We start from the raw sequence: 15,770 nt of genomic DNA, 5'->3' as shown, positions 1-15,770 counted from the left end.
CCCAACTATCATATACTACTGCAAGGCCTCTGCAGTGCTTCGCCACATGCCATTCAGTCATTTCTGAAATTTTCTGCTCCTGTGTAAAAGTAAAAATGCTGTAAAAATCATAAAAGGAAATTGTGAGACTCGCACACTTGATGTGAGAGGAATTCATCCAAAATATACACTCTATATTCTGTCGCTTCAGTGCCCTCCTTACAGACCTTGAAACAGAAACTTAGTATCTTTAAAGAAAGCAGACTTTCTGGTTTGAATAAGATCAGCATTAAGTAATTGGTGCCCCATTATGCATACAAATGAGAAAATGGTGATTTGTCACTCTGCGTGCCTCAGTGTTCTAAAATGCACCCTTGGGATGTGGCATGGTTCACAGCAGAGAAAACAAATGCAAACCCCGAGTTTGAAAGATGAGCTGCAGCCCACGTTCTCTGAGGCAATCAGATATGCAACTACTAATCGCTCTGCCTATTAGCCCCAAGCGTAGCAGACTGCAGCAGACAAAAAACAGGTTTTTAGCACAAGGTGTAAAACTAATTAATGTATTAAACTCACAAAATAATGCAACACGAGAGTGCAACACCAGGTTTTTTGGAACTGGCCTGTAAAAAAAGGCGCATTCTTGACTTAGTTTTGAGACTGACCCTGTGATGAAATACTGAAGATTTGGAAAACTGCAGATGATGCAAAAACAATTTTGGGCCTAATTTCTTAGTTTGGCATCTTGACCCTCGAGTTTGTTCAGAATTTCTTCACTTAATCCAAAAAGCAATTAAAACATTTCTATAAACACAAACTAACTTTTGCCTGTTCGGTGCAGTTTCTCCAGGTCAAAAGAGATTTTAACAATGTTTGCAACACAGCAATTAATGACTTAGGTGGTGATTTGAAGGAGAGAGTTGGAGAGTCATGGAAGACTTTATCATTATTGCTTAGTAGATGACTATTTACTCTGAGAGTCCCAGTCCCTCTTCAGACTTGAAGTTGACAGGCACATAGCAGCTGCTCAGTTTACATGAATTGCTTATGACAGCCATATTAGTGTATTGGAGTGATGCTGAGTGGATTGGCACTTTTGGCAGATATAGCTGCACTGATAGTTCTGGTATATAGCAACCTTAAGAGTTAAAAATACTTACATACTTACATAATCTGGACTGCATGCAAGCAAATATGCAGTACCACTTGTGTTGTTATTATATTTGTACTAGAGTGAACAGTCTTCTCTTTGGGTTTTGAACATGCCTTGTGACAGGAAGTTGTATGAACGACTCAGCTAGGTTGATACGCAGGGCTGCACAACACACTGTTATTTGGGATGTGTGTGCGTTAGCTGCTGTGTCACAAGCTGTGCAAATTTAACAAAAATAAAAGCTGAAAACCCTTTTTAACCCTTTTGTCATGTCACCACAATAGAGCATACTACATATTGAATGTACTGATCAACCTACAGCTCCTCAAGCTTTACTGCCATATAAAAATATTAATCAGTCACAGTATAAATTCTCTGTGTAGAATTATGATCTTACTTCATTTTGATTATCATTTGCCTTTTGAAAACTGCGCTTGTATCTGCATTGTCACTTTAATTCGTCATGTCAAGTAAATTTATTTATTGGAGCACATTTAAAAACAAAAAATTGGGACCAAAGTGCTTTACAGAGATGAGATTATTTTATTGATGATTACAATCAAATTAAAAAACAGACACAATTAATAGGATATTAATAAATTAATAAATGGATAGAATATCTGGAAAAATCATAAAAGCAACAGCATTGAATAGAGAACAAGTAAAAAAAAACAAAAAACTAACTGATAAAGAAAAGAAAGTCTTTAGATGAGTTTTAAAGATACCACTGGAAGGGGAAGATCTAGTAGTGAATAATTAATCAGTGTTTCTGTTACTTCTTCGTAGCTGATTAATTTGTGCCAATGATTGCTTAAATGCAAATTATGAAACCAGTTGTAAAAAAATTATAATGCACAATGTTGGACTTGCTGTAGCTTGACTACTGGAACACATTGCCGTCTGTTTTCACAGCTTTCTCCTCCCTTTGCTCCCTGTTTTTGTCCCAGTACTCAGGAACAGTGCTTGACAGAGCAGCTACAACTTGCGCATGGAAATCCCAATATGTTTATTCCACATCCCGTCTAGACGGGGCATCAGAGAATACTCCCATCTCTCAGGTAAGGTAGTATTCTGCCTCCTGCTTTGAATTTGTTTTTTAAACTAATGATGCCAGCTTGTAACCACCCCTCACTGACTTAATATAGACACACTTAAGCCCTCTCCATGACAGTTAGAAGCAGTTGCAAAGCTCTATCATTGTGCAGGGATGTTCAGATATTGAAAACTTGTGGTGAGTTTCTGCATCTACTTGTTATGGTGTGTTTTTTTTTTTTTTTTTTTTTTTTTTTTTTCACCATGGCTCCCGGCAGCTTAAGGAAGGTCTGCACTCAGCTCCTGACAGGGATCTTTGACAGCCACTGAATTTAGTCAGCGGAAAGTTGTTATGAAAGTTGTTGGTCGCTGAAAAGAGGGCTTAGATGGAACTTTTGCCCTCACAGATAAAGACATTGTCTTTCAAATCAGTCATGGCTGCATAGAGACCAGGCTTACTAATAGAAGCCTCTCATTTCACTAGTGGTGAGGTGACACGACTTCATCCAATCATTGCCCTCATTAGTAATAATAGTGATACTTAATGTATGCCTCAGTTCAATCAAGTGTTCAAGTATTTAATTAAGTACCATCAGTAAATATTTCTTGCTGATTTATTTCTCTGAAAACTTTAATATCCTCCGTGGGAAGTAGAACAAGGCGAGAAAGATGACCAGAATAAAATATTCATTTCTGAGTTCAACACAAGTCGGCTGTAGCACATACTACTTTTGCCTCACACAATAACTGATCTTCCCAGCTAGTTGCCTTTCCTCGTTTACTCATTGCTTATGTATGTTCTTTAGCTAACTACACTGCCAGTGATTGCAAGGGAAGAACTGTGAGAAGGGAGAAAGCATGAAAAGGGGAGCTTTTCATAGTGATAATATAATGCTGATCTAGTACTTTATTGCCAAACAACAATTACACCCTTCAGTAGAGCTTTTAGATTTGTCCACAACTTATGAACTACAGTATGTGATCATTTTAATAAATCCTACTTCCATACAGACACTGGACAATTACTTGTTCAATCTCTCAAAAGCACAGAATATGTGAGATAGCGGTGGTGAATAAAGGCCAAAATACATCTGAGCATTTTTTAACATTTTTTCATGGTTGTGAATTGTGGGCTATCGGAGTCTAAACTCTAATCACAAAAGCAGTGCACCGAGTCTGTAAAGATGGGAACCCCCAAACTTGACAATAATACCTGCTTCGTCGTCAAAAGGGCCACATTAATCCTTTATAGTCATATAATTAATGGCAGTCTTTATAAGGTGCTAAAGAAAATCCCTTGAACATCTTTTCTTTTCAGTTCATTAACCTTTAACCACCCACTGTCTTCCTGTGCAACTATAGCACCAGAACTATAACTACACTTCTGGTAAAACTACATTAATAATACTACTGGAACATGTAGTAGATGTATCTAAAGATAAGTCTTTCTTTCTTTTCAAAAAGAGAACCCTTGTAATAAAAATAATACTGTGCGGTTAGAGCAAATTCTGTCTGCTTGTGAATTTTATTTTGATTAATGTATAGGTATTTGAAATAATTTGCTTTCTCAGTTTGGCTTAACAAAACCCTGCAACCCCATCCCTATATAACTGTGTATAAATCTCAATTGATCTTGAGTTAAATCCAATCAGTGTAATCAAATAAACCTGTATCATTCCATAAGGCAGACTGGACAGAAACACATTTGACAGATTAACCATCACTGTCACAGCTAGCACTTTTTGTGACAGACAGCGACATTTCTCAGGGAACCAGGTGATGATAGTTTCAGTTCGGTTCAAAAGTGTTTTGGTATTAGCTACCCTGACGACAGTCATTATTTTCTCTGTGGAAATTAGTGGGTTAGCCAGTGTTCCATCTTTTACTCTTAGCACAGCAGCTGCTACCTTTTTTTTTTTTTTTTTTGGGGGGTCAACAAACGAAATTTAGAAATTTACCTCCGGCTTGGATTTTTCATTACAGTTGTGTAGAGGCGTCAGAATTCAGCTTAAGGGACCCTTAGACTCCAAAGAAACGCTTACAAGCTAGTTTTGCAAAGAAAACATTTTTTTCCCACACAATGTGTCTGGTTGAAAAGTTCAACTTTGTTTACATAACATGCCACCAAGAATCTGTGTGATTATGTACAGCAGGGGAAAAAAATGATGGCGTTACCGTTTAAGGTGTTGAAAAAGACATTGGGCAGTTACAAAAGCTCAAGCACAAACACACATGCACACCTACCTACACTGCACAGACAGATACTGTTGTATTAACAACAATGGTGGAGGCACTCAAACTGGTTTAGAGGTGTGAGGTTTTGATTAAAACATGACACTTTGTCATTGTCAGACTAAAGGGAAGAGAGAGAGAGAGATGTTATGAAAATATCATTATCTCTGTAGTCGTGATGAATTATTGATTTGACGTGAATCTGGGTGGTGGTCGTGTGCTTTTATTCAACCAATTAATGTCACTGTTGCTCCCCATAACAAAAACCTTTTTAGGCTATGTGCAAGGGATGAGAAGCTGTTTCAATATTGGTATTTGTCTTTGAAAATATCTCAGTGCTTTGTTTCTATTTATTGGTTGTGCTTCAAAGGATTTATTACAATTTTATTAATAGCCTGAAAGCACCGTCTAGCTACCACTTTGTGTCTGAAATTAGACACAACATCGTGGAAAAATTATTGTTGTTGCTGATGGTTGCTCAGTCCCAGCTGAAATATTTGAAAGAACGAAATCGACAACATTTCCCCTTCAGGCCTAGCTTTGTAAGAACTATATGCTACAATTAAATAAGTTTAATCTCTAGATATTTTAAAGAGTTAATCAAATCTGTATTCATTGCATATAAACATTGTCGCATGTGTTCTGTAAAAAACACAAGCAGAGAAAGTGACAGACAGTTGAATCAAGGATCTTTGTACTTCGGGCTTTTATTCCAAAGTACAAAAGCAAGCATTGCTTGACCAATTAAAGCTAAAATATAGACTTCGATTAGAACTATACTGAAGTGGAAGCGATATATCTCCTTACATCTCAGAACAGCTTTCTGCCCAAAAAAAGGATCTGATATTGCCTGTTTGTGTTTATTTTGTAATTTACTGTCCTCCTGTGGCCGCGGTAGGCTATTGTCTCTGTAAGCTAGGTTGATGACCAGCCGTTGCATCTACCATTACTGTGATTTTCGTGGGCGTATCTCGGCATGTCCCGCTGACTATGGCTGGGGCTTGTCAAGGAGAGAGGTGAGCAGCATTTTTTGGATGTTTGTGCATGGCGACTAGCTACAGGCAAGTGTTATGATGTTATATCACGCATTATTATACACATGCACGGATGCTTGGGGAAACTTTACAAGTAAATGAGCAAATTAAACTGTGATTTAACATCTCAAATCAGTATAAGTTGTCTGATTAATCACCTAGGTCAACATGTGTGATGACGAGGAGTTAGGGTGTATTGTGAAGCAGCTTTTAGTAACTCCTTTTGCAAGGAATGCTTTCACAGACATATTTATTCAATTTACATATTTACAGCGAACCATGTAACATGATACCCAAGCCTTTTAATTCTCTTTTGCTTTTTAGTTATCCTATTAATATCTTCTCCTTTCTGTTAATCAAGGTGTAATATTCTGTGTGCAAGATCTGCAGAAATCTTGAGAGGTTTGACACATCATATTGAGGTAGGAAAAAACTGGTTCTTTGGATCTGCTTGCCTCTCTGTAAAAGTCACCGCGTGCCACTGATTTTGACAATTGTGAGCATCAGTTTGGTGATTACGTCTTGTCTAGGTTAAAGGGGCATAAATTTGGTTGAAAAGTTTTGTGCTCTCCCACTCTTTTGCTGCATGACATCTCTCACACCACTCACCTGAAAGTTATGCTGTCACTTGCTGCTACCGCTGCCACCGTTCACACAGGATTTCCAGAGCCCCACCTCCACCTCAACATCCACCTGTAGGCTCTGAGTCTACCTGTCCCTAGGGGTGAAATTATTGTCGCTCCTCGAGGATCCATACGCTTATGTGCTATACATATTCTACATTCACATAATAATCCATTCCACCTGTCTTTGCTGATTGAAGTGTATTTCAGTGCGAAGCGGGTACTACATGCTTAAGTATAGCATTGAAATTCTGTTGAAAGAACTATATGTAATTTAGACATTTAAAAAAACATTCACTTTTCAACCAAATTTAGCCCAGTTTTTACCCAGACATTTTTTGACCCCGCAAATAACCAAATCAGTGCTCAGTAGGTCACACATTGGTCTGACTACTGTCAGGAAGGTCGGCATATGAAATATGTCGCCTTCACTCTGTAAGATTTTCAATGAGACCCAAGGTCCTGTCTCCTGTCTGTATATGACTTCAGTGAAAGACAAGCCTTGACTAATCTGGCCCAAGGGTTCATTTTCAAAAGAGGGGGCTGGTAAGTCAGGTTTAGGACAGTTTGGATTTTTAGGTCTAAGCTATGCTGTACTAAAACAATAAAATTGCTACATCAAAATGTTGTATTTTATTTTTGGTGTATTTTATTCAATTTGCTCACTTGTTTGACTGGTTATACTCGATGTAGGCAAGTTTGTTTAAAAAAAAAAGAAAAAAAAGAAAAAGTTTAACAGTGAATATTCTTACATTTAAAAAAAACAAAACAAAACAGTGTCACTCACCCCATTTACAGGATAGGTCTTCCAGTCCAGTTCTCCTAGCACTGTCGTAGTGTCCAACAGAACCACTAGAAAGAGCAGGGTGGTGAAAAAGAAAGTAATGTAAAATGGAGAGAAAAAGTTTGAAAAGTGAAAGAGCGACAGTATAAGCACAAAGAGTGAGAGGAGAGAACAGAAAGGGGCAGAGAGAGAGTACAACAGAGGTTGGACAGTGAATTTAAAAAGAAGAGAAATGGAGGTGGCAAAATAGGAAGAGAGCAGACAATAGTTATCAAGCTGTCAATGAGGAGCTGACAGAGCTGTAAAGCCCTTATCAGATTCAACCACCTATGAAATAACAGCTCTTAGGAAGGTCCAGGACAACACAGATCCGCCCTCCATCTAGGTGAAGTCTGGAAGATTAGTACTCTCCTTCTCAGAGGTCAGGAGTTTTCTGATACATGACATCAAATATAAGCCAAAGATGAAATAAGGGGAAAGATGGAAGGACTATGGAAACTCTAAATATTTAACTAAACAAAAAATGACTCAATTAAAATTCATTTAAGAGAAATACAGTCATCATGCCAACCTTCATGAATTGTGACAACCATTTAAGTAACAATATCACATTGTTTGGCGTTAACAGAAGTTCCCACTTCAGACAGTTGATGCTGTCACTTGATAGCAAAGCCCAGTATCCCTAAAAATTACGCCCATGTTGAATGCTTCCACACCAGTTTGTGTCCAGTTCCAATTACCAGTGCCAATACAGGAAGTAGTGTGCCCTATATGTAGCAAGTGATACGTAACAGTGTGGAGGTTGGGATGGAGACCTGCAATTAACATTTGCGGTGTTATTAACTGTAACCACAATCTTTCCCTAAATTTAACCATGTGTTTTATTTGCCTGATTCTAACCATACCTTGTTTATTTACAAGGCCACACTTTTTCCTTTACTGTAAGGACACTGTAGTTGACATGCACAGATATCTTGTAAAGTAAGGATTTTATAAATCCCTGTGAAAACTTAAAAAAAAAAAAGCCAAAAAAAATACAACATTTTCACTGGAAGTAATCTGGGGTTCTGCAGAATCATCCAGTATTGTTCTTATTTGGCTATAGTGTTGGATAGCAGCAGTGAGATATGTAAACGGGTTTTGTCAAGTTGCAACAGTATTGTTATGTACAATGTTGTATGGATTAGTGAATATGAGTTTCACATGATGATCTTGGTCTCTCTCATAGTGGGGAATTTATTCCCCGAAAGTAAAAAAGTAAACAATTATTGATGTGCACCCACCCAAAGTGACCCACATCTTTCCGGCAGTTTGAAAGTCTGAACAGGTAAGTGTGCAGGTCAGATAAATAGACTAACAGACCAAGACTGATGGAAAAAAATGGATCTCATGATAACATGATGAGGGACGCTCATGCTCACTTCAACCTTATTTGGGTCCTGGGTTAAGTGTGTGTGCACATCTGTCTGCTTTATATCTAATTCACACAATATCAGCCAAACAATGGCTGACCTGTCAGACTTGGGACATTGCTCATTTTATTCAGTGTAGTGTGCATTAATGGAAACTAACTCACAGAGCATCTGGGACTCTTTTTTTTGCCTTCTTTTGACCAGTTTGGCAGCTTCTATGATGTGTTCAGTTGATGTTGACCCATAGCTGCGCAGAGTTCTCTTCGTTGCACAGCTATAAACATGGCCAGCCAAAAAGGGATGACATTTTATTTCATTTCTGCAAACCTGTAACCATTTGACATTATTGCTCTATGGTCGGGAGCATGAATCAATTAAATCACATACTGTATATGGGTGTGACATCATCCTCTGTTTGTGCATATTTATGCCATATGTCAACACACTTAACCTCTCTCTACTGACTGGGAAGGAAAAAGACAAAAGTCACCCTTCACCACAGAGGTACACTTTTATTCATGAAAGTACGATCACATATGAAAACATTTTTAGTTGTCAGGGGGAAACGTTTAGTCTGCTGTGCTTCTCGGCCAAGTCACGCCAAGTATTTATGACTGTAATAGTAAAACTGAAACAGTGATCATTTAAAAAGACAAAAACGTTTGATGGTATTTTTGGGTGAGCATGTTAACTTTGTTTCTCCATGACTGCATTGCGTACACACACAAGTGTAACAATCTCTAGCTGTCTGCACCCTGGTCACGGCTCAGGCATGAAGAGAGCCATTATCTGGCCCTTGCTAAGCCCCCTGAGCCAATTTGATATGATGAATGTGCAATTTCCTTTGTCTCCACACTACAGCCAGTTAATTACAATCTCTATCAATAAAGTGTGTCCCACTTCAGTGGTTGACATTATAGACCAAAGAGTAACATCCTCACACGACCTGTCACTTTAGTCTAGAGCGGACTTTGCCAAATCTGGACTAATTTAATGGAGTTAGTACTGTTTTGAGAACAAGTTATATAACCAGAGAAGATACACTTTGATGAGACTAAATGAACCGATTCAGTATTTACAGAGACTTCATTTAGCCTTGATCCCCTGCTGGTAATTAAGGGCTGCATTATAATAAGGTGGCCTTGCTCTGTTCAAAAGGAGGACATCGAGAGAGGGAGGGAGAGAGACTGCGAGACAGACCAGGAGAGACAGAGAGATATTGATTTTTAACAAAATTAGAAAAACAATCTTTCATAACCATGAGCAATGTTCCATACCATGTTTTACAGCAGCAGATTTTTTCCACCAACTCCCTTCACTGTTTGCCTCTTTGTCTCTTACACACACACATACACACACAAACATTCAAACATACATACACAGTGTTGTAGTCATAAAATAATTATATTACTGCAACTATCTTTGGAGCCAGGAAATAATACTGTGTATGGAGACATAATAATCTGCAACTTTCCTTTCTGAATTTTCCTGACCACAGGACAATTGTCACATTTTAGAAAATAAGGTGTGCACAAGTAATCTATATGGCAGTAAATTGCCACAGTTTCTTTTGTGATATTTCATTGATACACTTATATTGTTGTACACCAACATTGCAGTGTAAGGGTGTTCAGTGTGTGTGACTGAAGGAATCTTTATAACTGAATCCTCAAGCTGAACTGAGTGTCCTAAATCTTTAGGATTACTGACTGAATCAGTAGCTTTTAGCGTTGAGGCTCACATAATAAACTATGTAATCAGTAAGGGCTGTAGTCTCCCGGTCGACAGGTCAATTGGTTGGTTGATATGCTCTCGTCCAATTTCATAAGGAGAAAAGCACCACAATAATGGCCTTTCACTACCTCGGAAAAGCGTTCTCGCAACTTTGAACTCACCCAACCTAATGGACACTGCTAGGTCTAACTTATTTAACCTTTACTGGACGTTCACTCGAAGTCCAAACTAACTGACACTACATCAAAGAAGTCGTCGGTGTGGCTGCATTTTGTTAAAACAGATGACCAAAAAGTCAAGTATAAACTTTGCAAACAGCAGTTTGTATATCACAGCTCAACAACCAACATGGCAAATCATCTAAAAACTGTAGGCTACGTTTTCTGCATCAGGATAATCTGTCCACTTTTGTGTTTAATGCTTGAGTGCTTTGAGTGTAAATTCCTCGGTAGGTCTTGTGCTGGGATCACTAGTTGACATAGTTCTATTTTTGTAAATCAAATGAATATGGGCAGGTGCACACTGGTCAAGTCTGAGTCTGTTGTTATCATTTCAGTATAAAATAATTAGGTTAAAATGATTTATTTTGTTGCAAATACTAGCTCTGTATGTTTATTTATAATTCATTTAGGCTAATAAGGCTACCAGGTGGAGTGTACTCCGTGCACTGCAGCCGATTAAGTTAATCTAGAGATAACATGCAGATTTCTTTCCCCCTGCGACCAATTGATCGGTTGAAGAGTAAGTTTCCAGCCTTTGGATTTCATTCTACCAAGATTTTCTTTGGTTGACTACAGCCCTAGTAATCATTGTCATCGGCTCTTTGAACCAAACCTCTGCATACACATGATGCATTTTGCTGAGCAACACTGAATGTAAACATAACTTTTGTTTGTTTACAAGAAAACTGCACAGGGCACCTTCAATTGACTATAAAAATGAAAGAACGTCATAATGCGGTAAATATTATGCATATTTTGAGTTATTATGTAGAAAATGTTTTCCCATCTTACGGGAGTAGTCAGACATTTTGGGAAACACGCTTACCAGCTTTCTCCCCTCTTGCTGTTTGGCAAACTCACACTGACAAAAAGCCTCTAAAAAGTTACTGCACCCCGCTTTTCACCAAGAAATAGTTCCAGTGTGTAACTCCCCAACTTGTCACTTTTTACATAACTGTTTGCCCGACCAGATTAAACAAACGATACATAACGTGTTAATTTGTGAACTTTAGAGGTGCTGGTGGGCAGTTTTTTGAACAATGGAGAGAACCAGGCTAGTTTGTTTCACCCTTCTTCCAGTCTCTATGCTAAGCTTAGATAACCATCTTCCAGCTCTAGCTTCATAATTCCTGTACAGACATGAGAGTGGTATCAATCTTCTCAATGAACTCTCAGCAAGAATTTAATCAGATATAATGATGTAATAATGTTGTGTATTGCAGAACTCACCTTTATTGTGTTACCATTGCATTGTGATAATTTTCTTTAACCTATGATTCCCACCACTGTTTTTTAAAAAAAAAACAAATCTTGTTGTTGAGGCAACCAAGTGTGCATTGACTGGATTTATTCCAGTTGCAACACATGTGAGACTTTCCAAGAAAAAAAAAACCTACACAATATTACTTACTGTTTGGTCACACATATCCCATAGGTTTTTTTCATTGTCAACAACATTGACAACAAAACACAGTCTTTACCGGGCAGTAGTTTGCAGACAATCGCTGTATATTTCTGGATGACACCTCACTCAAACCTGGGGTTGAGCCGAATGGAAACGCTAGACATTAAGTCAGAATCCTCAATTATATAAGTTTTTGGCTGGGGATATTCAAGTAGACAAGCACTTGGCTGAGATCCCCCAGAGAGACAGCCATTTCTCCAAGGGCCCTCGTTTTTTTTTTTTTTTTTTTTTTGCAGTTTCCAGACTGTGGTTCCAGAAACCCATTTCGAGAGGAGGAATCTTTATTTTATATATGAAATGATAATAAAAGTGGACAGCAGCATCTAATTCACCTGATCATGACACAGACAATGCGGCATCCTCGTATTAAAAGAGGAAGACAGTGCAGTATCTCCATAAATGCTGCTGCTGTGTCGGGATGAAATGGTCTAAGGTCTAGTGTGTCCTTACAGTACACACTAGATAACAAAGAAATGCTGAAGTATTTAGATGATTAAGTGATTAGTTGGTTTATGGGAAATTTACCAGTGTTAACGAATTTTGATGATAATTTGATACTGATTCATTGTCGAGCCATGCATTAAGAGAGAATACTAAATATTTGCAAGTTAACAGCTTCTCAGATATGAGGAATTGCTAGCCTCTGTTCAGTGAAGCTGTCATTCAGCATTTCTCTCATCTGTCTTTCTGAAAAAAAAAGAAGTATGTTCCTGGGGATTACTTCACGGAGTCTAAGACAAATTGGCATCCACTACAGAGGTGAATTGAAACCTTCATGATTTAAAACAAGTTCAACAACGTTTACTTTGTGAGCACAGTAAAAAAAAAACGTACAGCTCCTATGAAATGAAACTACAAGTGTGGTTACTTGCGTCATTGTAACTTGGTTTTGTCCATATCCATAAAAGTGCTTGCAGGGATGCAGGCAGGATAATACTGTAGTCTTGAAATGAAAAAATAGGTTTTCAACCATTTATGGGTGTATAGCACAAGTAAAACGTGAGTTAATGTGCCCTGTGTAAGAGCCTGGATTGGTTAAAGGAGGAGCAAATCTTTTCCATCGGATGCGCAATACCTGGGACATGCAGTTTTAACCCTGGGTTTTAGCACGCTATCATGTATGCAGCCATCAAGTCCATATTTAAGACCTGACATGAATTAGCTATAGCGTCAGCCAGTATACTCTACCAGAGGCAGTTGGCACTTCGTTCGGCGAAATGATGGGTCGCCAGCTAGAAAAGGACCCATTGTTTCAAACATTTCTGAAAATTTCAAAAGGTAAATCTGCCAATGTTATCACTGTAAACTGCAACTGTACTTCTGCGTGAGTGGAAAATTTTGGGTGGGTGCAACTGTAACTAAAGGGGGCGTGAGTTTAGAGAACAGACAATTGTTAAGACATCACATAAACCAGGTAACTTTAGATGAGAATTTACCATTATTTTTGACATTATTTAAGCTTTTATATACAGACTACATTTCATCTCTCTCACATTCTCTGGGAGGACATACACTTCGTGTCATTCACATTCATTTACAAATCTCATTCAGATAAATTTCACCTGGCTAACATATATTAGCTTGTTCTCACTATATTTTAAACTCCTCTCGTTTTCGTCTTTTCAAGTTTCCCCTGTGTGCATCCCCTCCCCTTGAAGCCTGTCACCACCACAGGCAGACAGACATCCTGTGGGATGAGCACACACAAACATGCAAGACACACAGAAAAATTAAGTGAAGGAGACTTTGACATTTGGCTAGTTAAAGGGCTCCGGTCGTTTTTGAAAACGTGTATCCTAAACATTAAAGATTCAGGAAGGAAAATTAAACTGACCTCCTTCAAATGTGCAAAGTAGAAGATGTCAAGAACAGATTACATTATGTCAGCCATTTACCCATGTGATTTATAACACGAGGTAACATTATTATGTCCTCATACATATATGCAACTGTGCACACGGCCCATGTGACAGGAAATGCATTTTGAAAAGTGGGATATTATTCTGATGCATTAAGTGTCAACCACTGGCCCAGCATGATAAAATTCACGTATTTCTTACAGCAAGTATAACACAAGTGTCTGTGAGGAATCCTCCTGGGACTGTATAGGCCAAACTCTGTTATATTTTCATCCATGAATGTATGAACTTACAGAAGACAGAGAGGCAGAAATAGGCAACTCAAAAGCATCACCACGGCTGACAGAATATCCCAGCGGCTGACATTTACTGTAACACTCAGTGGTCCCTATAGCCGTGGCCATGTTTCTTTGCACTCGGATTTTGGAGCGTAGCAGCGCACTGCATCTAAATGTGAATTTTTGCATTTTGATGCTTTAAATGTGTGTTTCAGTGTATATTATTTAATATTAATCCATTTTGAGAGGAAGAGGATTGAAAAAGTTACCATAACGTGAGTGCCATTGCTACAGGTATTAGAACTGAAAATAGTCAACGAATTGTCATTTTTCATGCATTTTGAGTCTGTAAATATGTTTAAATGTGCATTTTCGTACATTTCAGAGCAAAGATATTATATTTTTAGTTGGTGTAGGTTGAAAAAGTTACTAAAACATTGCCACGTTCAGCCTTTCAAAGATGTGTATTGTAAACTATACATTATCAGTGACTGGGATTACAGACAAATCTACCACAACAAAGACTTGACATCTCTGGATTCAGGCAACAAATTGACATTTCTAGCCTGAATTTTGAGTCTGTAAATGTATAAATGTGTATTCTTTGATAAATTCAGAGTTAAACTGAGATATTTTGGGACGGGGTACATTGAAAGAGTAACTGAAACGTGATCACCACTGCCAAGGATGTATGTTCTTCACTATACAGTATCAGTGATTAGGAGTACAGACAGACAGATCAACCGGGAGCTCCTGCTAAAACCAGGCGACTGACCTCTCTTGGTTCAAACAGCAAAAATGACGATTTCACCTGCCTTTTGTAATTACATCTTTGAATGTGTGTTCTTTTTAAAAATTCAGAACCCAGGGAATCTATTTTGAGACAGAGTTGGTGTAAAAACTAACCAATACATTATTATCACTGCATGTCCAGTCTTTCGGGGATGTGTTTTGTAAGCTGTACAGTATCAGTGATGAGGATAACAGCTCAATCTACTGAAACGAAGACTGATATCTCTCAGCCAACAAATTTTTATATTATATATACAGAATAGCCTAGCATCATTTGTGAAAAGATTACACTGTACTACTCTTCATGGCACCCACGTAAGATGGGTGAAGGCAATGTATTCTTTGAATATGCTTATTTTGCGTAAAGTCTTGGAAAATAAAAAAGGGGTTCGGATTTTTATGATTGCACACAGTAATGAGGCAAACATGAAGTTGTGTTTCGCGCTTCAGCGTGCATGTGTGTGATGGGGAGAGCAGCGAGTCCATTTGTTGGAAAAGACTTCAAAACGGTGTAATTCGGTGCATCCACCCTCGTTCTAGGTCCGCGGTTTGATGCAGTGACGCCCTTTGTACTCACCTTGGTTTGTGGTTCCCGGGTCCGACAGGATACTTTTAAGCAAGAACAGAAACACACAGTATTTCCCACGGGAGCACATCGTTGAGTCAGACGCAAGTGCGCGCTTAAGTCAAACGCCGCTCAGACTCCTTAATAGATCCCCAAAATGAAAAGGTGAAGTATCCAGACTCGGAGCGCCACTGTCGGATCCACAGGAGTTGTTTATGTCTTTCTTTTATATAAATATATTTACTTATTTATTATTCATTCAGCCCAGCATCCCGAATCCCTCCATGAGGAGACGGGGAGACAGACGATATAAACGATCAGCCATTACGCACAAAAAAAAAAAACCCGACGACTTGAGGTGTAGCAAGTGAAGTAGTTGTCAGTAAACAAAAAATACACGACGTCGACAGGTGCGGACTATCCCAAAAGTGTCCAAAAGCGAACTTCCCCGACGAGTGTTTGCGCTCAAGTCGGTCTTTTTTGTCGTTTGACGTTTTTTTATCCTAAAACGGGCGAGGGAAAGGGAGAATCCCGGACTTCCCGCCTCACTTTCAGCCAGTGAATCCCTCAGTGTCTCTCTGTATCACTGCGTGTATCTCTCTCCCTC

At 38.6% G+C, this 15,770-nt stretch overlaps 1 protein-coding gene across 1 annotated transcript in view; it reads right to left on the bottom strand.

Moving 5' to 3' along the window:
* Nucleotides 1–15,302, bottom strand: part of LOC120788972 (ephrin type-A receptor 6-like) — a 53,402-nt gene extending 38,100 nt beyond the window's left edge. The window contains exons 1-2 of the mRNA XM_040125325.1: nt 15,176–15,302; nt 6,841–6,905 (exon numbers count right to left, since the gene is read on the bottom strand). Of these exons, the coding sequence (XP_039981259.1) occupies nt 6,841–6,905; nt 15,176–15,254 (144 nt within the window). The 5' untranslated portion in view covers nt 15,255–15,302. The remainder of the gene's footprint in view (nt 1–6,840; nt 6,906–15,175) is intronic.
* Between the last annotated feature and the right edge of the window lie 468 nt (nt 15,303–15,770).

This window comes from Xiphias gladius, chromosome 1 (assembly GCF_016859285.1).
Source record: "Xiphias gladius isolate SHS-SW01 ecotype Sanya breed wild chromosome 1, ASM1685928v1, whole genome shotgun sequence".
In the NCBI taxonomy this organism is placed as follows: domain Eukaryota; kingdom Metazoa; phylum Chordata; class Actinopteri; order Istiophoriformes; family Xiphiidae; genus Xiphias; species Xiphias gladius.
This window is presented reverse-complemented; position numbering and strand designations above follow the sequence as displayed.